A 22,652-nucleotide genomic window follows, 5' to 3' on the forward strand; every position below is an offset into this window, starting at 1 on the left:
GTTCTAAATCAATTACAAACAGAAAAACTTTATTGAACTGGGCCCATAGTGTAGTTGCTGAATGGCTTTAAGTCCGCTTCACATGATGCTTATAAAAGTAGGTCTTGTTACCCAAAGGCAGTACACCAGGCTGGCTATGTTGTGTGTGCGGTCCTCTGGGTCCTGTAGTCTCAGGGAGTCCAGGATGAGTCCAGCCAGGAAGCTATGGCACTGCCTCCCATACACCATCTCCTCCCAAGACATGTTGAACCAGGCAAAGGCCACATCTAGAGGGTGACTTACAGATCAACTGGTTTACCGCGACTTGGCAGGGAATGAATACAGCAGTCTCTACAGATCTAAAGGCATGTGGGTGTGTGGTAAAGGGCACCCCATTCTCTAAAGACAAGTGTGCTACTAGGGCAGGAGCCTGCATCAGTGGTTCTCAAGCCGGGCCGGGGGTCCCCCAGGTGGTTTTTATGTTGGAGAAATCGCAAAATGTTTAGGTAATATTGAGTACACTCAAGGTTTGGTACGATGAACTATACATAGGTAACATGTGGGGTTTTCTGGTGCATTTTTAATCCCATACAGATGCCAGACATACCTTGGATTATATTTATAACAAATATTTTTGTTAGGATCTATTCTTATTTGGTTGGAAAATAAGACCTCAGGAGAACACATTTGTGGTGTGTTTGGTATCTTTTATTTTTAATTTACATTTATCACTTCATAATTATCCCCAATCTGTTTGAATGTAATGTATATAGTTGTAAGGTGACCTAAATGGGTTTAGGAAGTTTATTTACAATAATATATTCCTGGAAGACCGCCAATAAACAATTCACTGTGGAGTCACAGCTTGTAGATGATTCTTCTTTATAGATCGTATTATTTAAATAATTCATTCCTCCACTGGCTGCCAGGCCTAATGTAACATATTAAGTCCAGTTAGATGTATTGAATAAGGTGAGCTAGTTCAGGGCAATAACCAAGCCAAGATGTCAGTGGGTTTGAGAAATACTGCTTTAAAGGGCGCTTTATAGGGAATATGGTGCCATTTTGGACCCAGCATGTTTCCCCTCCAACCTGAGGAAGAAAACAAAGCTGACATTAAACCGCGAGCTGCTCAAATTTACTGGATGAATGCACGATTGCATGTGTGTACAGTATGTGATTGTTGTTGTTCTCTTGTGCGTCAGCCAATAAACATGAGTCTTCACACGCTAAAACCTCCTCGACACGGGGGCTGTCGGCTGACTGGTTTCAGGATGGTCTTGAATCCATCATCGCTGCGGTCTGTTTTTCAACCCCACAAATATCCCTGGTTGAAATGCTGAGACTGCTAGCAATCAAGCTACTATCGCGGGACAATTTTCTTTGAGGTATTCTCTCCCCCTGGTGGGTAAGATAGCATGCTGCATGCAGTAAAACCTTACAGATTTACTGAGCACAAACTGGCCCCAATTCCCAGCTACTACAAAAGAACACAATCATGGTCTTACTCTTGGGATGCACCTTCACATTTTGGTCTTCATGCACGTGATAACCTGAGGAGAAATCCAGTTTTGTTCTTTAGAAAATGCATGTCCTTTATTCACACAAAAAGACAAGCTCCTCCAATACATTGAGGGGAGTGGGATTAGGAGGGCCACAGCTGACCTGTGTGCTGTGGGCTGGCGGTGTAGATGTGGCTGTGGGTGAAGTATCCTCCAGGTGTCCCTCTGCCCAGAACTGGAGGGTGGTCCACCCTGAGAACACATCCTCTAACAGGCAGGGCACAACCATGCACAGGGAACAAGCAGCCCTTTAAAGCAGGGCCTCTCCAATGGATCTGATGGACACCTGGAGGAAGAGTCTGCATCAGGGATTTTAGACATCCTCAATGCTACAAACTACCCGCAGCCCTTACCAACTACCCACAGCCCCTACAAACCACCCGCAGCCCCTACAAACCACCCGCAGCCCCTACAAACCACCCGCAGCCCCTACAAACCACCCGCAGCCCTTACCAACTACCCGCAGCCCCTACAAACCACCCGCAGCCCCTACAAACCACCCGCAGCCCCTACAAACCACCCGCAGCCCCTACAAACCACCCGCAGCCCTTACCAACTACCCACACCCCCTACAAACCACCCGCAGCCCCTACAAACCACCCGCAGCCCCTACAAACCACCCGCAGCCCTTACCAACTACCCACAGCCCCTACAAACCACCCGCAGCCCCTACAAACCACCCGCAGCCCCTACAAACCACCCGCAGCCCTTACCAACTACCCACACCCCCTACAAACCACCCGCAGCCCCTACAAACCACCCGCAGCCCCTACAAACCACCCGCAGCCCTTACCAACTACCCACAGCCCCTACAAACCACCCGCAGCCCCTACAAACCACCCGCAGCCCCTACAAACCACCCGCAGCCCTTACCAACTACCCACAGCCGAAGACTGGCATTCAGATCTGAAACTTGCATGGTGAATGAACCCCTTGCGACAGTGTTCTGCCCCACCTGATTGATCCCAATGAATGGTAAACAAGTCGAGGTGACAGGCCTTCACACTAAACAGTCATTATAAATATGCCTGCTCCCTCACCACTCCCAGTGGTGTTAGAGGACTCTCCCTCAGAACCAGCCCCCGGTGCTCCGCTCGGCAGGCCCGGGCTGGTCAAACGGGAGGGGAGAACGGACACGAGGAGGGGGTCACGGGGAGGGGTACAGCTGCTGACATCTGTGGAGGGCTGTTTGTTGGGCTCCCTCTGAAACGTGTTCACCAGCTGAGCCAGCCTTTGCAAAGGCGCCTCCTCTCTCTGGATCATCCACGGGAGAAAGGCTGAGATGTCACTTACACCTCCTGACGTCCTTCTCTTTATCAAGCCACCCGGAGGTCCAGAAGGATGAAAGAAGCATCTGGAAACTACTGGTTTCTGCCACCGGCTACTGGGGGATGGCTGAAAGAATTTAGTAGCATTGTCCAGCTTTTGTTTGAGCCGCTCAAGAGGACGTGAAGGCTTCCTGGTTCTTGATGTGTCTGATATTTTGTTTTCTACCGCGGAGGATGATGGGAGCTTGCCTGTGGTATCTAACGTGGGTACTGAGAGGTGACACATCTGACTACTAGACTCTAATGTCGTCTTTACTATGGACTTTACTTCAGTGTTGAGAGGAGCTGGTGGGGGGTGCTGGCATAGCCATACTTCATCCACTGTGATAACCAAAGCTCTTTCTGGTTCCTCTGATGAACAGCTCTTCTCACCTCCTGAGAAGGAGTCCTCAGGGGACTTTACATCATCGGTTGATGAGGCACTTACATCCATGCTCTCCTGAAAAAGGGGGGGGGGGCAAAGAGGAGAGATAAAAAGAGAAATAGAAGGAGAGCAGGAGAGGAGAAAAGTGGAGAGAATTGTGAACAGTGAGTACAGTGTGTTCTACTGCCTCATCTCTCCCTCAACAGTGTGTTCCACAGCCTCACCTGTCTCTCAACAGTGTGTTCTACTGCCTCATCTCACCCTCAACAGTGTGTTCTACTGCCTCACCTGTCTCTCAACAGTGTGTTCCACAGCCTCACCTGTCTCTCAACAGTGTGTTCTACTGCCTCATCTGTCTCTCAACAGTGTGTTCTAATGCCTCACCTGTCTCTCAACAGTGTGTTCTACAACCCTGCCACTTTTAAGGGGAAGCAAAACACCATGTTCTGGAACACCAGACAACTGTACAGCAGACCCCCCACACACAAACACACACAGAGAAACATACACAAACACTATCAGTAAGCACCCAAGGGGCCATTGAATGTGATCCATCCCAATGAAATCTAATTAAATTCCTTGGATGACTTACTACAGTCATTAAGCTGCAGGAGAATAAATAACACCTCTCCAAACAAGATCAGGGCCTGTTTTAATGAAGTATCTCAGAATAGGCTGAGATTTGTGTTTTAGATTATGTGAACAGGATTAGTTGGATGGATCTGATCCCATGTAGATCTACACAAATCCTGATAAGCTTTCTGAACATGAGTCTTGATGGTTTGACAACATGCCATGTAAGCTGTTGAGTTGAGTCATTTATTTGAACCATAAATTAAACATACCTCACCAAATCCAAACCCCAAGAAGCCATTATAGTCCGGGTTGTGAACGAGCTGGGACTGAGCTGAATGAGGAGGCTGGAGACTGATAGCATGCTCTTTGCTACACCAGGCCCTGAGAAATGAGACAGCTGGAAGTCTTTCAAAAACTACACCAGCCACAGAAAAATCTGGCAACAGGAAGTCTTTCAAAAACTACACCAGGCACAGAAAAATCTGGCAACAGGTAGTCTCACCTGTAATCAAGGCAGTCCTCCAGAGCTCTCGTCAGAGCAGGGATGTGAAACTCCTCCACCTCATGACACAGCAACCGCCATTCACTACAACATCCACGAACATAAACATGGTCAGTTTGGATAGATGAGGACGTGCATTTTGGTTCAGCACAGGGTCCAGTTCCCCAGTTCCCCACTACACCTGAAGCCAGAGGGGAGCAACAGGCGACCACATCTCAGGAAGTTGAGGACGTGTCTAAACATGGATCCGTCGGCTACGATGTGGAGACTCTGGCCGTATGCGATCCAGCTGCTCTTCCTGGGGTTGGACAACAGCTCTGGGTGCTGAGAGAGGGGACAGGCGAGATAGTCTATATAGCATCCTATTCACTATATACTTATAGTAATGCACCATGGCCCAGAGTAGCTCAGTGATCAGAGCAGTATAACTGCGTTTTTTGGGGCTGGTTGTTCCAACTTCCAATCAGGTCACCGCAGGTGTTCCAACATCCAATCAGGTCACTGAAGGTGTTCCAACATCCAATCAGGTCACTGAAGGTGTTCCAACATCCAATCAGGTCACTGCAGGTGTTCCAACACCCAATCAGGTCACCGCAGGTATCCCAATATCCAATCAGGTCACTGTATACTAAAAGTGACTAGGTGTTCTGCAGAGGGTGGTGCAAAATTAGCTCACCATTGCCCCAATGTTGAGGGTTACTGGTACCTTGTCTTGTCGCACTCCACCGACTCCTTTGAGCCAATGGGGATCCAACTCAATACACACATTTAGCTCCCTCAGGTGGTCAGCTTGAGAGTGACGTCAGAGGTCAACCTTTTAAGTGGCCGGTGTTTAGAAGCCCTTCTGCTGGAGGGCTTTAAATTTCTGTCATGAATGCAGCTGGTGTTGTCTGCTGTGACTGGTCGAGGTTTCACAATGCAGTGGACCATTCTGTGCTCTTCATCTTTCATATCTTAGATAACCTTGTGTTGCATGCTCAGTGTCAACTGGATGCCGCAGAGAACAACTAAGCCCAGTTCTGTTGGGGTTAAGCCATTACTTGAATGAAAAGAACCTGCCTCCTTTCATTTTTGCTTTAAATCACAAATGTATCAGCTGTTTTTAAACAGGCTATAATTTTTGAGAACCTATTATTTTTCAACAAAAGCATAGATTTTGTTTATTATAAAACATTGAAAAATGATTTATTCCAAAAGTATACATACATGTAATTCTATTTAGGACCTATTTAGGGTTGTTTTTTGTGCTTGATCATATGGGTTTCACAGTTTAACTATCTCAAGACAGACACTAAGTTAACTATTTAAGGTAAAAGCCAAAAGCAAAACATTCCTGAGGAGGGAATCATTACCTCTTGCTAAATGAATGGTGGCATATTGAAACATTTAAAAAATGCTGTCCCTCATAATTCTTAAAAAAAAGAAGTGGGTAGTGTGAGAATGGGTTTTAAACTCAACGTACCTTTAACAAGGTTCTGAAGTAAGTGGCGTACCAATGTGTTCCAACATAAACTTTAACAACTTTATAAATGGTGAGGGTTGTCACTGAGGCCGACCACAGCCCATTGGTAGACGACCCTGGAACACAGACAGAGGAGTTGTTGCTAGGACAGACGAGGGCATCAAATAAAGTCAAAGTCCCATAGAAACCTGACTTGTGCTTTTAACCTGTAGCTGTCACACTGGGCATTTGGAGGGCAGTGTGTGTGAACGGTCTGGATACTTTTCCCTCATATAAACAACCCAGGATGTTATGGAGACCAGTCACATTCAGACGATTCTGCTTGTTGTAATTCCCAGCAGGTTTTCAGATCCTGTCCCAGTACTACCACCCGCCAGGCTACCTGTGTCTGTGTGGAACCTCTCACCGCCTGAGGTTCTGGTTCTCCACAGGAACTCCCACAGCGCCTCTCTGAAGGCGTGGTAGGCCCCGTCCTGTCTGTCCAGGTACTGACACAACCCCTGCAGGTCACACTGTCTCTCTGTCAGGGGGAGTCGACTTGTTCCTAGCCAGTTCCTATACCCACACACACAGACACACACCCGCGCGCACAGACATACAGACAGACACACACCCACGTTCACAGACATATGCAAACCACTTCGTTGGCTCTAGTCTGTGCCACTCTAGCAAGTGACCAATATAAAGACTTCCTCGTTGGGAAGGGAAGCGAGCATTTTGAAGCCAAGTGGCACTGCCCTATGAGGCACTGCCCTTGAGGTACACTATCAGACTGCTGCAGGCAGGATTCAAACTCCAGGCCACAGTGGTCCAGCAGTACCGCCGGAACAAAGACTAAATATGAACCAAACAATTAAGTCATCATGAAACAAAAAGAGCCATGCAATATCTGGACCTTGCAGTTGGTAATGGTTACAAAAATAGAGGGCCGTTTCCCAGGTCAGGTGTCTGATAACATAGAGACATTTTTACTTTGGCACTCCTGCCTTCACAACCTACGCTCCTGGCGTAAGAATGTCTTGACTTGACTTACTCCACATGCTGGAAGACGACCCCATTGCCAGTGATGTGCAGCCTGCTGCTGCCCATGTTGCTGTTCACACAGAGCTGCCCCAGAGCGGAGTCCTGGTACCTCACCAGCAGATCAAAGGTCATCACATACAGAGGCTGTGGGGTCATCCGCTGTTGCCTCATCTGGGTGCAGCCTTCTGGGAACAGGCCGCCATCACCAATCAGGTCTGAGGTAAGAGGGACACCTTGTAGTTACCAGGATGTTGCATCATTGTTCACTTTCAGCCCCTCTCAAATGCCGCCCGGTTCCCTGCATAAACAGGGGTTCACTACTTTGACCAGAATATAAAAGGGGGCCATTTTGGACGCACGGTACCTGCTCTTGGTGAGAGTTCGGTGAAGACGTGTCTATGTCTATCACTGTAAATCACATCACCTCATATAAGGCTTTCAGGAACCACCGCAAAGTTTGTTGTCTTTAATCTGCAGCTATCCAAAACCATTTAATGACAACATGATTTCAGGAATGGAATAACAATGTCTTGGGAGCGGTGTTTATAAAGCGTTCTGAAGAAAAAACTCTGATTCTCTACCAAGTTGTACCTACTCCCCTGTAGACTGCACTGTTTTTGACATGGGCCCTCTGGGATATTAGCACACTACATATGGAATTAACAGGGAGCCATTTTGGATGGATTTGCTCAGATTAATTAGTGATTAATAACTGGCCATGTACCATGTAGTTTTTGTAGTGCTTCTATGAAGTCTGTCATGCCAGTCTCTGTGGCCTCCTGGTTCAACCTCCCGTATTCACTGAACTCCTCGGGGAGTAAGATCTTTCCCGTCCGAAGATAATTTGCTGGAATGAACAGAAAACACTCATCACTCCCGCCAACTGTTGCCAGATGCCTCATCTCCGCCTTCTCAGACATGGCCTGGTCAAAAGTGAAGCATTATGTAGAGATTAGAGTATGTTTTTCCAGCTCGATAGGGACAGAAGGCTTGTAAGATGTAAAACAGATCCGGACTGTGTGAAAAAGTAGGAAATGAAAGCTCTTTAACGTGTGGCTTGTTGGCCTTTTGATCAATCAATCAATCATTCAAATGTATTTATAAAGCCCTTTTTACAACAGCAGTTGTCACAAAGTGCTTTACAGAGACACCCGGCCTTAAACCCCAAGGAGCAAACAACAGTAGTGTTGAATTTCAGTGGCTAGGAAAAACTCCCTAAGAAGGATGTATTTTAGGAAGAAACCTAGAGAGGACCCAGGCTCAGAGGGGTGACCAGTCCTCTTCTGGCTGTTGCCGGGTGAGAAATTAAGAGTCCAATTAGAATAATTAATAAATTTTTCTGGGCTAAATCCAGAGTCTATTTGATTCTAGACTGGGTCAAAAGTATGATCAGGTGGACAAGGACAGGAACAGCAAACCAGGTACTCAGCAGGTGTGGACCAGGACCTCATCTCCTCCTAAAATTTTAAACTGGAGGAGACTGAAAGCAGAGTTGTAATATAAACTTCCTAATTTCTTAGAAAATGCACTGTCAGAAGTGGGATTTGAACCCACGCCTCCATATGGAGACCAGAACACCCAAGTCAGCAGGAAGGATTCTTTCCTTGAGTCTGGCGCCTTAGACCACTCGGCCATCCTGACTCCGAACTGGTGTGCCTGATTGGTGTGCCTGACTGTAATAGGTTAATAATATATATATATGCACACTGTATTACACCATGTGCACATCACACCCTAATTAAAACCTATAACATAAAAAAATCCCTATAGTGATTCTCTTCAGGTTTGAATTCTTCAGGTTTACAAACACTGATATTCTAGTTGAGATGAAACATTTTTGGTTCTAACCCCCAAGCCAACAAGATGAATTTTGTTTGTGTTTTTCTCTGTGCAAGTTAAGCCTAATTGTTCCCAGTCTTTGCTGTAAAAAATATGTATTTTCTTAGCATTCTTACCTGGTGAAATACAGAGTGCTACTACTGCAGAGCCTATAATCCTGAAGCACAAAGCTTGTTGAAAGCGTAATTTAATCAATGATGCTGTAATGATGGCATCATGAGCTGAGGGTATGGCACTTAACAGTTTCAGCTTTAGGTTTTAGAGTCTTGGCTGTAATTGATTAAAAGAGTTGGGGATAGTTGTAGAGCTCAGAGTCTTGGTTGTAGATGATTAAAAGAGTTGGGGATAGTTTTTTGTTGTGGATTTTGTATGATTAAGGGAGTCTGAGTGAGTTTGGGAGCTTACCTATGAACCTGAAGAGAGGACTGTCACACTCGATGATGGCCAGGTCGTCACACAGCCACAGCAGGTTGTCGGCAGTCACCAGGGCGGGGTACAGGCGGACAGTCTCCATGGGAATGAAACAATACAGGACCTCCTCGTCACCATCCACCAGAGGGGTCCCCACCAGACCCAGGGGTACAGCATCATGAACTACAGAACAAAGGAGATTACCCTTTCAGAGGGAAGCAAAATATAGTAACTCCCCCAGCGGGGTATTTGAGAAGTCAGTCTAGTCTAGTACGCCTGCTTTCAAGACCTGTCGGGGGTACAGACCTGAGGAGACAGGGCTGGCTACAGGTTCAGGCTGTCTGGTGTTGCAGATCCTTGTCTTCCAGTAGTTCAGAGTTGCTCTCTCAGTCACCTGCACGTCCACTGCCCGAGCTCGCAGGAAATGTTTACCTGACTGGAGGTTCTCTAAGGCCTGGTGGAAGATTAGCAGTTAAATTTGCAACAGTTTATTTAAATTAGAAAGGTTTTGTTCACTCATACATTTGAATAGGTTTAATACAACATTCTATTGTTACAAACACTAATTTCTAGATATTTTCTTGAATATATTTACAGTTAACCCTAGTTCAAATATGTTTTTTTTACAACAGCTTGAAAGTACACCTATAAGACTTAGGTCAATTATGTTATGTAACTGCTTGAAAGCATACATATTAGGAAACAACTATGCATGTACATTGTAAGATATTGGGTTGATTAATTGCATTGGTTTACCTGTAGCAGTGATGTCAGGCGTAGACTGGCAGTTAGCTCACATAAAATATTAAGTTCAGATACACATGTTGTAGCTAGTTTCCCGGTTTGTAGATAATAATGTACATGTCTGAATGTGCATCCATCTCTATCGATAAACCATCGTGGATTCTGATCTGAAGACGTGTCTTTGAAAAGCAAGGAGTCTTGTAGGTGAGACAGTCGGTTGAGGGGGATGGAGAAGGAACATCCACCGACATTGAAGGAAAGAAATTGATTGTCCTGCAAAGTTGTCATTTCGCATACGTATCTTACCCTATTACTAGTTAACTTTGCGCAAACCTAAACAAAAACCTTTACCTGGCAATAAACCTAACAACTATCGTCTCTTGTTCACTTTTTTCCCGGTTGCGATCACCTGTATTGTCTTGCTAGCTAAATCACGGAAAAAACATTTATCAATTCATGATTCATCAGATACAATAGGTAACTTTTACCTACTTAATCTTCGTATTAGACTATTATTCTAGCAAACTGTTAAAATACGCACTTTCACAAATGTTTTACAATATAGACCGGCAATCTCGACGAATGGTAAAAAAAAATGTGTTCATTTTATCGCTGAGCGCGAGGAGCTGTCAACATTGTAGCGGTTTCTAAGCGTGGAACGTGCGGTCAATGAAATTGTATCACACGCGTGACAACAAACGTAAAGCAATTAACTGTACGCTGATTGGCTGATATGTATCACGGGTATGACATCCCATCACCTTTTACTGCACTAATTGTGATAATACCGTTGCATAATTTGTACTTGATAAGTGCCCAAAAAAGCTGACGAATTTCCTATTTCTGTTGGTGGGGCAGTGGCCAGTGGTAGAGAGCTAGGCCCCTGGTCAGAATCTGCTGGCTGGATTCTTGTGTGCTGATGGGACTTCTCTGGACTCAATAACTTCTGTTTGTCTATTCAGCTTTCCCAAGACCAAGTTATTATTGACCAGCAAAGACCTGTGGACAAAACATTTTTTTATGAAAATAATAAAATCAAGACAGGGTTGACACATCTAATGTAAGGCCAGTGAACGTCTGTGTACACAGGTTTTACAATACATAATCTGGTTGCAAAAATACCCATAAGGATAGAAAAAAAGCTAAATGTGATAATTTGGGAATATTTTGTGGTCCCGAAAAGGAAAAGGTATATTTTTGTTTTAGGGGTTATAATTAAGGTTAGGGAATGTGTTTGGGGGTTTAGGGATTAAGGAAAATTTGAATGAGAATAAATTTTTGAGTCCCCACAAAGATGTGTATTGACCTGTGATTGTCTTGTAATAGTTCTATTATCTGCTCAAGATGTATCAGGTGTGTCTCTTGCTCTCTCAATGCCTTCACCTGTCTCTGCACACACTGCCTGTAATCTACACACAAACACACACACACAAACACAATGATAACACATCTAGAGTCACCGGTCCATTTTACAAGTGCATTTTGTGCCTCTCCCATCTCCACAACAACATTGTCAATATATCTTGACCATGATAACTGACCATCCAATGTTAGTGCGAGGAGTTGAACGTGGTGAGGTCATACCGCAGGTCATGCAGACCTGATACACAGTGGGGCCTCATCGCTAATAGTACTCGTCCATGGGCTCCAGTAGCAAGTAATGTAAGTTATTGCTTGTCTAAGACATAACTCACCGTCTGTGTCAGACGTGACAGACGAATCCTGCTTTAGACTAGTTAGTCTCAAAATATAGTTTTCTTTCAGCGCTTCTGCCAGTCTCTTCTTCAAGACCTCCTGAAACACACACACATACACACACGCCCATAGAACCTTACAAACAGAAAAACCAAGGTGCGATAATCTGGGAATAAACATCGCTGAGCCCATGTCAGGACAGCTAGTCTGTGTCATAAATGGCACCTTCTTCCCTACCTCTAACCAAGGCAGTAGGGAACTATTTGAGACCTGCGCCCTGATGTTGTCATGGTGCTCACCAGCTGCTGTTGGGTGAGCGCCAGTTTCCTCTTCAGTAGGGCTACTTCACTGCACTGTGGTGTGACATCATTACCAATCTCACACTCTTCTTCTCCTCTGTTTCTCTGTCCATCTCTCTTTTCATCCTCCTCTCTCCGACAGGGAGTAGCAGAATGGGGTATCAGGGCAGAGAGGATGTCATAGGCCTGGCCTGGAGACGATAAACCGACAGTTCTATAATAGTTTTTCAAATGTCCTCGTCCGCACTACCTGCCTTTATTTAAATAAACACTTATTTTTCTGTGAAGACATTTCTTATTCATTAAGCCATACAAAGATACATCTCAGTATTCTAAAATGTCTTCCGTCTCCCCTCTCTGTTATCTCCACTGACACTCTCCATTACGCTCCAATCTAGCTTACACCCCCAAAGCCCTTTCAAACGAAAGAACAGAAGCCACTAGTCTGACCAGAGACCGACGAGGAGAGAAAAGTGGCCCCTACTGGGTCACATCGGAATGGGTCCTTTACCCAGGAAGCTGGGGTTGACGTGGAGTGAGCGTGGGCCCTCCCAGTGCTGATCCACCAGGCCCAGGAGTCCTCTCAGGGAGGAGGAAAGCTCTGCCACCCCATGCTGGGAAGAGGGAGAGCCGGACAAAAAGTGGCAGTCCCCAACCCCTGGTCTGGAGCTCTGACAAATATAATGACAATGCCTCTCAATGAATGGTTTCACTGACAACAAGAATTTGTCAAAATTATACCTTAGTGCCAATCTTTCCTACTCCATCTGAGAGTTGGGTCCTCTGAATGCTCCTAATGTATTAGTAAGCAAGCAAGCAAGCAAGTTTATTTATAAAGCACAATTCATACATCAAAGCAATTCAATGTGCTTTACAAAGACAAATAAATATATGAAAAAATACAATAACATAAAAACAAATACTCAAATGAAAACATCTAAACAAATGAAAACATCATAATAATAATAAAAAAAATACAATAAGAAAACATATAAAGATAAAAAATGGAATAAAAACATAGGAAGCTATAAGGCTAAATAGTGTGGTTAAATTTAAGTGATCAGTCCTAGGCACGTGAAAAGAGAAATGTTTTTAACCTGGATTTAAAAATGTATATGTTTGGGGCACGTCTAAGATCTTCTGGTAGTTTATTCCAGTTGTGTAGAGCAAAAGTGCTGTAAGTCATACTTGCCTACACCTATTTCCCACTCCTTTCACATTACAAATATCTAGTCCTAAATGGCACCCGGTCCCCGTTATGGTGCACTACCCTGCAAGCTCCTGGTCAAAAGCAGTGCACTAGGCACAGGATAAGGTGCCATTTGGAACTCTGATGCTCCTGAACCCAAAACGCCCTCCAGAAGCCTTTCAGTCACAGATCCCCCACAGCTAGTGTGCCTTGTGCCATTTCCCAGGCAAAACCACTGTTACCCGATATTTTCACAGCTAATTTTCCCTCTTTGTAATGAGCTGATATGAGAGGCCTCAAAGCTTGTGTTGTCCTGCCCAATGCTCATCCCTGAGTGAATATAAATTAAATGAGCTCCTCAAATTAAACGTCGATATTTCCCAGGCCAATAAAGATGAGGATCTAATTCAGTTTGCGGGGATCGTTCTCCAGGGGTTGGCTTGGGATGTGAGGAATTCTCTTCAACACACGTAGGCCTAGTATATTACCAATCCTAGAGATGAACACACAGTTGAGCCATCTTAATTTGAGCCAATTTGCTACAGCAAGAAATCTGGATTATTATGTGGATTTATATAATGGACAGTTATTGTAGGGATTTGGTTCTTTGTTCTTTAGGATGAGTCGGGTCTAACAATTTACAGTAAGAGGTACAAATGTAAGAAGCCCCGTTAAAACTTGAATACAATACAAACTTTGGTCTTAAATTTGAATCCCAATTAACCAGTGCGTTGAAGGGGATTTTGCCCTGCGTAATGTGTCATCTTTCAGATGGGATGTCAAGCAGGTGTCCCGACTTTTATGCTCACATAAAAACCTGTAGTAAGTTGGGATGGTAACCCTTGTGTCCTTGCAAAAATTCTCCACAAAGAAATACAACATTATACAATAATATTACAGGTTAGCATTTCATGTTGTGCAAGATAATCAAATTAAGAATCTGTGACTGAGGCATTAACAGTCATGTAACCTCATGCTACATCAAAGGGGAAAAGTAAGAACAGTAATTGAATAATCGGGCTGTTGTGGGTTATAATGCCTCTGAAACAGACAGCCGTTGTGGACAGCTATAAGCCACAACAGAGATCATGTAGCCTCTGATCAGAGTTCTGCAAACACATTATATGTGTAATGTCTTCCTCTGGCACGAGAATTGACCTCCCTCCCAGAGGGCAGAACAGGTTGAAATGAAATAATCAACAGGCTTCTTAGGCAGCTGTTCACCTCATCCCCAGGCTACTGTGCACAGCTTTTATTAGCTTGATACAACAACCACTCTAAGTTGGCCTTAGTGGATGTGACTATCATGCTTGACCATACTAAATATTTGTCATGTTTTGAATTGAGCCAATCAAATTCCGCGAGGTGTGGCTACAAATGAAACTCTCTAGCCTGAGCCAGCACCTAGATAACGTAACTAGCTAGTTGCCTGCAACACTAAATGTAATGTTTTTCAATTAGCTACTGTTTGGGAAAGACATTCCTGTCTTGTACGCTTGTGGTCCAAACTTAACCTAGTGCTCCTCACTAATAATTGTCTAGGTGATCAGATGAATCGGGTTAGTTGAAACCTACAGGATGGTAGCTCTGCCGGAGCAGTGTTGTAATGCCCTGCATTACAACACCCATATAACCACACCCATATAACCACACCCATATAACAACACCCCTATAACAAAACCCATATAACCACACCCATATAACCACACCCATATAACAACACCCATATAACCACACCCATATAACAACACCCCTATAACACCCATATAACAACACCCACACAACCACGCCCATATAACCCATATTGACTGGAGAAAATGTGACCCAGAGAAATGTGCTAACCCCCCCCAGAATAGTATCTGAAATGTAACTGTAATGCTGACCTGTGTGGCTCGGTCAGGATGGTACCTGGAGGTCTGCGTTTTGTGGTCAGGCCCAGGAGAACATGAAAAAGCACAGGGAGGACAAGGCCGCTGCACTGTGACGTCCATCTGCCCAATGGGAGTCAGAGGAGCCAGACAGCCCTGCTCCACACTCTGCCTGGGAGGAGATCCTCCGCGGCGAGATCTGGGGGCCCGGTGAGGCATGGACCTCTGATGATCCAGCAGCCTGTCCACGGACACACTCCTGCGGACTGGCCCCTGCCACTGGGCCCCTTCGGTAAGCCGCCGGAGGACAGTGGAGACGTCTGATTGGTGGGCTGCCACATACAGGTCTGGTGGTTGGGGGAGGTCAAGACAACATTAACACAGACACCCCCACTAGAAAGACAAGCAGCTTTGTTCTGAGATCTACAGACTGGGAGACCACTACTGCTGCCCAGACACCGTCCTGGTTTTTGTCAATGTATAGCTGAATGCCTCATTCCCTTATACAAGTCTGCCCTCTAGTGTTCCAACTGAAATGTGCAATGAACACTCATTCATTATCCTTTTATTATTATTATTATTATTATTATCAATACCCTATTTTACAACTGTTTATCTGTCTGACCTGAGGTTAGCCTCAGCAGTCTGCTGGTGTGGGTCTCTAGGTCCAGCTCTGTGTCTCTGTGAGGTTGTGTCCCTGGTGGGGGCTGGAGCGGAGGTGTCAGGCTGTGTGAGAGGGTAGTCCAGTGGGCAGGGTTTAACCCTGAGGCCCAGGCTTTTGGGGTCTGTACTAGGCCTTGTGGGATTGGATCTATGGGATTGGATCTGTCAAAACGTGCACAGCGTTCGGCTCTGGGTCGAGCTTGGAGTGGCTGGGGGTCGGCTTGGAGGTCCTGGGGTTTCGAAGGTGAGACGTCGGAGGAGTCGTTGCCGGGGCTGTCCTGAGCAAACGTAACCCAGCCTCGACCTTTTCCTCTGGAGTACGTTTGGGAACGGCCAGAGCGCAACGATGAGCGGGGGGGAGGGGGTGGGGCCAGTGTCTCTGAAACACAGTGAACGTGTATTAGCTACTATTTTTCTATACCTGTTTTTTTACTTTTTTGTTATTGAGTCTTTGGTCCTGAACAAAACAGACATTTAACCTTACCCCTCAGACCAATCCTCTTACCCTCTTCCACACTGCTATTTTTCATCTTGCTGGATTGTTGTTGTTCCTATAGGGAATGAGGAAATGTTCAGAAAGTTTGATCCAAGCTACAACATGTTAATATAGTAGTCTTATATGTTTATCAAGAAATGTACTCCCACTGTTCCCAATGTCCTGGTATCCAATCCTCCTGTTACAACCATGACCCCTGCAACACATGACATGGGAGACATAACTCCTCGCCTGGGAGACGCACGTCCTCCCCCCCTGGCGTGGTGTTCGGCGTGCGTCATCGTCGGCCTTCTAGTCACGCCGCTCCTCCTCCCACGGCACTGTCATGTCTTGTTATTGCACGCACCTTGTGTCCATTCCCTCATTATGTTGCCTATATTAGTTCCTGTGTTCCTGGGCGTCTTTGTGAGGTATTGTTCTATGTTGGGTGTGGTCCTGGAGAGAAACCTATGCACGCTTGTTTTGCGCTTGTGCGCTTTTGTTTATTTGCGTGCCATTTAAAAGAAGAATATAATACAAAGCTACGCTTACCGCCTCCCTGCGTTTGGCTCTTTTTATTCACCACACACCACGACGACACCGCAGTGACAGTGGCCCTTGACCCCTTCGACATATACCATTGTCATCACGCTGCTATTTCAAACAGGAAGTCAGCTGAAAACAAATGTGCTGTGGGAATGCTTTCCTGATCCGCCACAGGAGATCCTTGCAACCATTCCCACAGACTACCACTCCATTTGAGAAGGCCCCTAATGCTGTCCAGTAGTCTTGGTTACCCAATGTCGTATCCCTGCATTACAGCAATAACATATGCCTGTGCTTTCTCTTCAGCCAGCCTGCTACAAAAACTGTATAAACCATATCCCATTGAGCAGTATGGTGCGCTAGTGAGACACTGAACCCTTGAAGGACAACCCAAAGAATGACTGGCATATTAATTCACTGACTACGTAGAACCGGTTAGGTACTGTCCAAAATGGAACCCTATTCTCGTTATACTGCATTTCTGTTCTCCAGATCAGACTACAGGGAACAGAGGGCCATTTGGGACAACGTCGATACGTTCTGACCTCAGTGGAGGCTGTGTTGCTCTTTGACAATGCTCAAGCCTCCATTTCCTGTTGAGATTGAATGTCTTGGACGTAATTAATTAGCTGTGACATTGAGTGCCAGCTGTAACCATGCCTCGGTCTCTAGCCGGGCGCTATGTGCGTCATCCCCATCAGGCCCTATTATGAGGAATGTGCGTATACCCAGGGCCTTAAGGATGGATCCTAACCCTTTCTCCACACATTGCTGGGTTATGGTTTTCATTTGTAACTGATCAACTTTTTTCCCTGGCCACCATTATACACACAATACCCCATAATGAGAAAGGGAAAAATGCTTTTTATTTGTGTTGTGTCAATGTATCGAAAAAAATATTGAAATGTCTCATGTAAATAAGTATTCAGACCCTTTATTCAGTACTTCGTAGAAGGATCTTGTCAGTGAACTGCGATTTTGTCTGTGAACTGCAATCTTCAGGTCTCCTGACAGATGTTCAATCGGGTTGAAATCTACGGTTTGTCCGGGCTTCTTAACAACATTCACAGACTTGTCTCAAAGCCAGTCCTTGACTGCGTGCTTCGGGTCATAGTTTTGTTGAAAGAGGGATTTTCATCCCTGTGTGATGTCCTGTGTGTTCTGGATCAGGTTTTCATTATGGATCTCTCTGTATTTTGCTCCGTTCATCCTATCTTCAATCCTGATCAGTCTCACAGTCCCTACTGCTGAGAAGCATCCCCAAAGCATGATGCTCCCAACAACCTTGCTTCACTGTAAGGATGGTATTGGCCAGGTACATAGTTTAGCTGGCCGACCAGCTCTAGGAAGAGTCTTGCTTGTTTCAAATTTCTTCAATCATTGTATTTGCCATAGGTGGATTTTAGAGACATCTCAAAGGACCCAGGATGATGCATCTCGGCTCAATCTGAAGTGTCATGGCAAAGGGTCTGAATACTTATGAACATGGGCAAAAATTGGGTAATTATGGGGTATTTTGTGTAGATTAATAAATATATATATATATATTTAATCAATTATAAATGAAGTATATGACATAAAAACATTTGAGATTGTCAAGGGGTCTGAATCCTTTTCGAAGGCACTGTACATTTATTAGCATTTTCAGTTGCATTTCTCCAGACCCATCATTCAGATTTCAATTGATGATCAATCAAATGAAAGCCATTATGCTGTTGATGATGTAGAAATGGACATTGCTAAGATTATTTAGTAACCTAGGTACCCCAAGGGGAACAAGTACCCCAAGGGGAACAAGTACCCCAAGGGGACGAATCTACAGTTATTTATGAACTGTCACAGCCAGAGCACTAAAAACATTTGGTAATCTTTGAAATTCACTTTGATTCACTTTGTAAGGAAATTGACTATATAACATATATATATTATATAACTGACAGGTAGCATACATGGTTTGAAACTCTATGTAGGTAATAACAGATATGACTCAATACTCGCTGTTTCCTAGCTAAAGATTAACCGCAGCTTAATGTTTAATCGGTTTAGTTTTGCTATGACCGTTCAATTAAATTTATATATTGGCATTTCAAACTCTTTTTAGGATTTGCATTTACAGTATTTATTACCTGTTTAAATAGTTTGTTTTTTTTCCTCCCGGTGCCTCTCCTTCATTGCCATTCATCTCTTTCCCCACAGCACGTAACCTCCAAACGACTAATCACATCATCTCTAGTGATTTATATGATCACTGTAATAGCCCATATGTCTAATAGAAGATAAAATACATGGTAGCATATCCACAGGGGCTTCAGAAGAGATCTACAACACATAAAAGCTGGTTGTTACCTGGCTGTGATCTGTTGCATTCTTAGTAGTCATAGAAACAGCTTGTCCGGTTGTTAAACAGTGAAGCAGGTGAGGGCGGAAGAGTGCTGCAAAGGCAATGGCTGTGACTTAGTTGTGGTAACAACAGTAAAAACTACATTTGTTCAGCGATTGGCAATGTCTTTGATGTGCAGTAGGCTCGCTGTGCCCCTATGATGGTATTTGTGACACTACACAAAGTGTTTGCTGGTTTTAGTTATTTCCTTTCATTGTACTCAGCAAGCTTGACAGCTGAACGAACATAACCCCTAACAAATCAGTAAACGTAATTAATCAATGAAGTACATGGAGAGAAGTTAAAATGTAAAGACTCTTGGCACTAGATGACAGCTAGGCATACAACTAAGGTCATTTCTTACCTTCTCTATGCTTCATGCGCCATGGTCTTTCTTCCCGCTTTCACTCATAGACAGTTGGTGGTTGGAGCTCGTCAAGAAACACAGCTGATCAAAAACAACAGATTATTCATGGCAAAACACCACAGCAGAGCTCCCCAGCCCCTATTCAAGAGAAGGTAGATGGAAAAAAGGCCATGCTTGTGGGGAAGAAGAAAGAACTTGAGAGGCTGAACACGAGGCGACAGACGGCAGAAGGAGGGCAGCTCCAAGTCCTGCTGCACATTGGCCTGGGAACCAAGGAGTGAGCCAAGGAGTGAGCCAAGGAGTGAGCCAAGGAGTGAGCCAAGGAGTGAGCCAAGGAGGGAGACAAGGAGGGAGACAAGGAGTGAGCCAAGGAGGGAGACAAGGAGTGAGCCAAGGAGGGAGACAAGGAGTGAGCCAAGGAGGGAGACAAGGAGTGAGCCAAGGAGGGAGACAAGGAGTGAGCCAAGGAGTGAGCCAAGGAGGGAGACAAGGAGGGAGACAAGGAGTGAGCCAAGGAGTGAGCCAAGGAGGGAGACAAGGAGGGAGACAAGGAGTGAGCCAAGGAGGGAGCCAAGGAGGGAGCCAAGGAGGGAGACAAGGAGGAGGCAGGACCCTAGGGAGAAAGGTGGAGTGGCCGCAGCAGCTACCCTACCCCCGACCCTGTTACCCACAATCCACCGCTAAGACGTTGTCCCTAACTGGTCGCAGAGTTTTGGTTTGCAGGTCCTGACCTCTCCTGAACCACCTCCCCACAACCGTTGGTTTCTGTTAAAGAATGTCCACCAGGGCCCTGGACACATCCCCTGTCCCGTTCTCTGTGTCTCCCCCCATTACAACACAAAATCATTTCTGCATGGTGTGGAAACCTTTCAGTCATCTACGGCTGTAGTCATGATATTAACATTTTCTGATGTTACAGTGACCAAAACAAATCTACACAAAGCCCCTTTAACCGTGATTTGTCACGACCAACCTGACCCATGACCAACCTGACTTGAGACATCCTCAAAAAGCAGTCCAGATGTCATTAAGTTCAAATGCAGGCATGCAGTATCTTTTCTACTGGAGTATCATCAACAGCAATATACCAACAACAAGATGTGTGAGGGTGAAGCCATTCAAATGTCTCTGTCACCACCTGCAAACAGACTGGACCTGGCGTTGGCTCCAGCTCATCATTCGCGAGAACCATTGTCTTTTTTTAAACATCACATTCCTTATGCATACACATCCCGAAATACAAAAAGCTCTCTAGCAAGACAGTCAGTAGTTTGTGTCAGTTTGTGTTATCTGTATTTTGCCAGTTCTAACTTCATACATTGCATTTGTGTATGTGACGGATTCCAGGGTCAGTCTGAATCAAATGCTGAGGAATTCTTTCAGATCCAAGGAATCGTCCTCCCAATTTGTCAGGGGTCCTGTTGAGCGTTGATTGTTGACCAAGGGACCAGTAGGCGTTGACAATCGCTTATCGGGACGAGGGGCTGATTGCTCTCGTGTCTGAGTGCAAACCAAACCAGGTTTCTGATTGGTGTCATGGTGTTACCAGGAAACAGGTCTATACAAGGCTCTGGCCAATGGTAGTCCTCTTTATAGGTTAGAAACAGTGTCCCATTTGGGACTCCTCCCTCTACAGGCTCTGATTGGCTCCTCTCCGTATGCTGTGTTCTTAACAAGTCCACTGTGTAATAGGGTGTCGTTTAGGTCTCTGGTCTCACTGCGTCACGAAACCAAAAATTAAATCAGCGCTCTAGATTTTGTCTTGCTTCAGCCTGGCCAGACTGGACTACTGTCACAGATGGAAAACAGAGCCATTAGCTGAAGGATGAATCAATTCTGCTGGATTAAAAAAGGCCAGGCCAAGTCTTTTCACTGGACGCCTCACTGACCAGCTGCTAGGATATCTGGGATATCTGGCAGTCTTACATGGCGGAGTTATGTAAAATTATAATTTTCAGTGCTTGCTCTCATGACAGTATGCTGTTTTTGATATATGTGTCCATGGAATGGAATACAACATGACATGTTAACGCCTTATCAAAACCCTTTGAAAGCCTATTTGACAGTCAGACAGTGACATATTGTCATAACTGACTTGTCTGTTAAGAAGAGAAAAACTGACGTAGCAATTTAGGCCTGAGAAATAAATAAAAAAACTAGGTATGTGTACGTACGTGTGTGTGTGTGTGTGTTTCTGTGTGTGTGTGTATATGTTTGTGTGTATGTGTGCAGTGGTTAAACTGTTATGGTGTGAATATCTCTGGCATGAAGCTATTGAATGTACCACTGAGGTCAGGTACTGTATGTTAGGGCTTCACTGTAGAACATTTAATGTGCTCAATCATCTATGCTGAGGATCTGCATTTTGCAGCCAAAAGAAATATACACTCGTTTGAGCCCAAACACACACACACACACACACACAAAGTAAAAGCAACTTCATGTCAGAACATGGTTAAGTGCCAACCCCAGGTCAACCATGTTTTCAGAAAGTGTCTGAAACAGACATTGGGATCAGCCTTTAGCAGGAGTTTGTGTTGACTTACCATTATGGGAAAACAATAGCCCGCGATCATCCCTAGTCAACACAGACAACAAGTAATAAACCTAGCTAAACTTATTGCTAACTTTCAGACCAGTTCAGACCAAAAAAGCTAATAATAGTTTTACATTTAAAGATACAGTGTTGTTATGTGGAGGCTAGAACTGTGACGACCCTTGCGTTCCGTCGTTCCTTTGTTCTCGTATTCTCTTTCACAGAGTTTCGATGGGTGGAGCTCAGTGGAGATTGAGAGCACTACTTGGCTAGGGAATAAAGGATCTGGTCCCCCATTCTTAAAAGGAGACCTCTCTCCACCGCCCTCCACTAAATCACTGAAGTGAAATCACTGAAGTGATTTAGTACTGAAGTTGTGATTTTTGTAAATAAATACCCTTTGTTATTATTTTAACTGATGTGTGCTTCCCTCCAGACTCTTAAGAGATGGGAATATTCTGTTGTTATTGTTTTCCAGTTTTGGGCATGATTTTAGATTTTACTCTGTTGGCTTGACAATGGCCACTATGATCATCACACCTCTTAACCAAATCCTCCCTCATCCACCCCAGATCTTACTTCATCCACCCCAAATCCTAAATCATCCTCCCCACATCCTACCTCATCCTCCCCACATCCTACTTCATCTACCCCACACCCTACCTCATCTACCCCACATCCTACCTCATCTACCCCACATCCTACCTCATCTACCCCACATCCTACCTCATCTACCCCACATCCTACCTCATCTACCCCACATCCTACCTCACCGCCCCCATATTCTCCCTTATTGCGCACTCTGTCTATCCTTAAAGGGCAGTATGTCTAAGAACTACTTCCA

The 22,652-nt window shown here is 44.9% G+C and overlaps 2 protein-coding genes and 1 non-coding gene across 5 annotated transcripts; all 3 read right to left on the minus strand.

Moving 5' to 3' along the window:
- Positions 1–277: 277 nt before the first annotated feature.
- LOC105025479 (BTB/POZ domain-containing protein KCTD19) lies at positions 278–10,650 on the minus strand. Of its 3 annotated transcripts, XM_010896179.4 has the most exons (14): positions 9,803–10,645; positions 9,353–9,500; positions 9,041–9,229; positions 7,521–7,643; positions 6,807–7,011; positions 6,156–6,328; positions 5,774–5,889; positions 4,493–4,635; positions 4,312–4,395; positions 4,079–4,190; positions 2,582–3,308; positions 1,645–1,827; positions 1,488–1,532; positions 278–1,071 (listed from the first exon to the last, which is right to left on the minus strand). In XM_010896179.4, exons 1-14 carry the CDS (start codon positions 10,076–10,078, stop codon positions 962–964), a joined length of 2,634 nt encoding a protein of 877 aa, XP_010894481.2. In that variant the 5' UTR covers positions 10,079–10,645; the 3' UTR covers positions 278–961. The 3 variants fall into 3 exon arrangements, with proteins under 3 accessions (XP_010894481.2, XP_019909455.1, XP_034143378.1); XM_020053896.3 differs by lacking the exons at positions 278–1,071; positions 1,488–1,532 and having other exon boundaries at positions 1,699–1,827; positions 3,138–3,308; positions 9,803–10,647; XM_034287487.1 differs by lacking the exons at positions 278–1,071; positions 1,488–1,532; positions 1,645–1,827 and having other exon boundaries at positions 3,181–3,308; positions 4,084–4,190; positions 9,803–10,650.
- trnal-caa lies at positions 8,326–8,437 on the minus strand. The gene is made up of 2 exons: positions 8,400–8,437; positions 8,326–8,371 (listed from the first exon to the last, which is right to left on the minus strand). It is a non-coding gene; the product is annotated as a tRNA-Leu (tRNA).
- An 18-nt stretch (positions 10,651–10,668) lies between the features above and the next one.
- Positions 10,669–19,307, minus strand: LOC105025488. The gene is made up of 10 exons (XM_020053906.3): positions 19,270–19,307; positions 18,872–18,957; positions 16,010–16,055; positions 15,467–15,883; positions 14,857–15,188; positions 12,296–12,455; positions 11,785–11,975; positions 11,485–11,584; positions 11,097–11,199; positions 10,669–10,789 (listed from the first exon to the last, which is right to left on the minus strand). Exons 1-10 carry the CDS (start codon positions 19,283–19,285, stop codon positions 10,678–10,680), a joined length of 1,563 nt encoding a protein of 520 aa, XP_019909465.2. The 5' UTR covers positions 19,286–19,307; the 3' UTR covers positions 10,669–10,677.
- Between the last annotated feature and the right edge of the window lie 3,345 nt (positions 19,308–22,652).

Source organism: Esox lucius, chromosome 2 (assembly GCF_011004845.1).
Source record: "Esox lucius isolate fEsoLuc1 chromosome 2, fEsoLuc1.pri, whole genome shotgun sequence".
NCBI classification, from domain to species: domain Eukaryota; kingdom Metazoa; phylum Chordata; class Actinopteri; order Esociformes; family Esocidae; genus Esox; species Esox lucius.

Bases quoted from the DNA above. Each gene is read 5' to 3' on its own strand.
- LOC105025479 (XM_010896179.4), bottom strand. From the start codon at position 10,078: ATGACAACTTTGCAGGACAATCAATTTCTTTCCTTCAATGTCGGTGGA. The intron at 9,501-9,802 runs GTAAACCAATGC...ATCTTCCACCAG, and splicing joins GCCTGACATCACTGCTACAG to GCCTTAGAGAACCTCCAGTC. The intron at 9,230-9,352 runs GTCTGTACCCCC...TTTGTTCTGTAG, and splicing joins AGCCAGCCCTGTCTCCTCAG to TTCATGATGCTGTACCCCTG.
- LOC105025488 (XM_020053906.3), bottom strand. The intron at 15,189-15,466 runs GTCAGACAGATA...CCCAACCACCAG, and splicing joins ACTGCTGAGGCTAACCTCAG to ACCTGTATGTGGCAGCCCAC. The intron at 11,585-11,784 runs GTGAGCACCATG...TGTGTGTTTCAG, and splicing joins CGCTCACCCAACAGCAGCTG to GAGGTCTTGAAGAAGAGACT.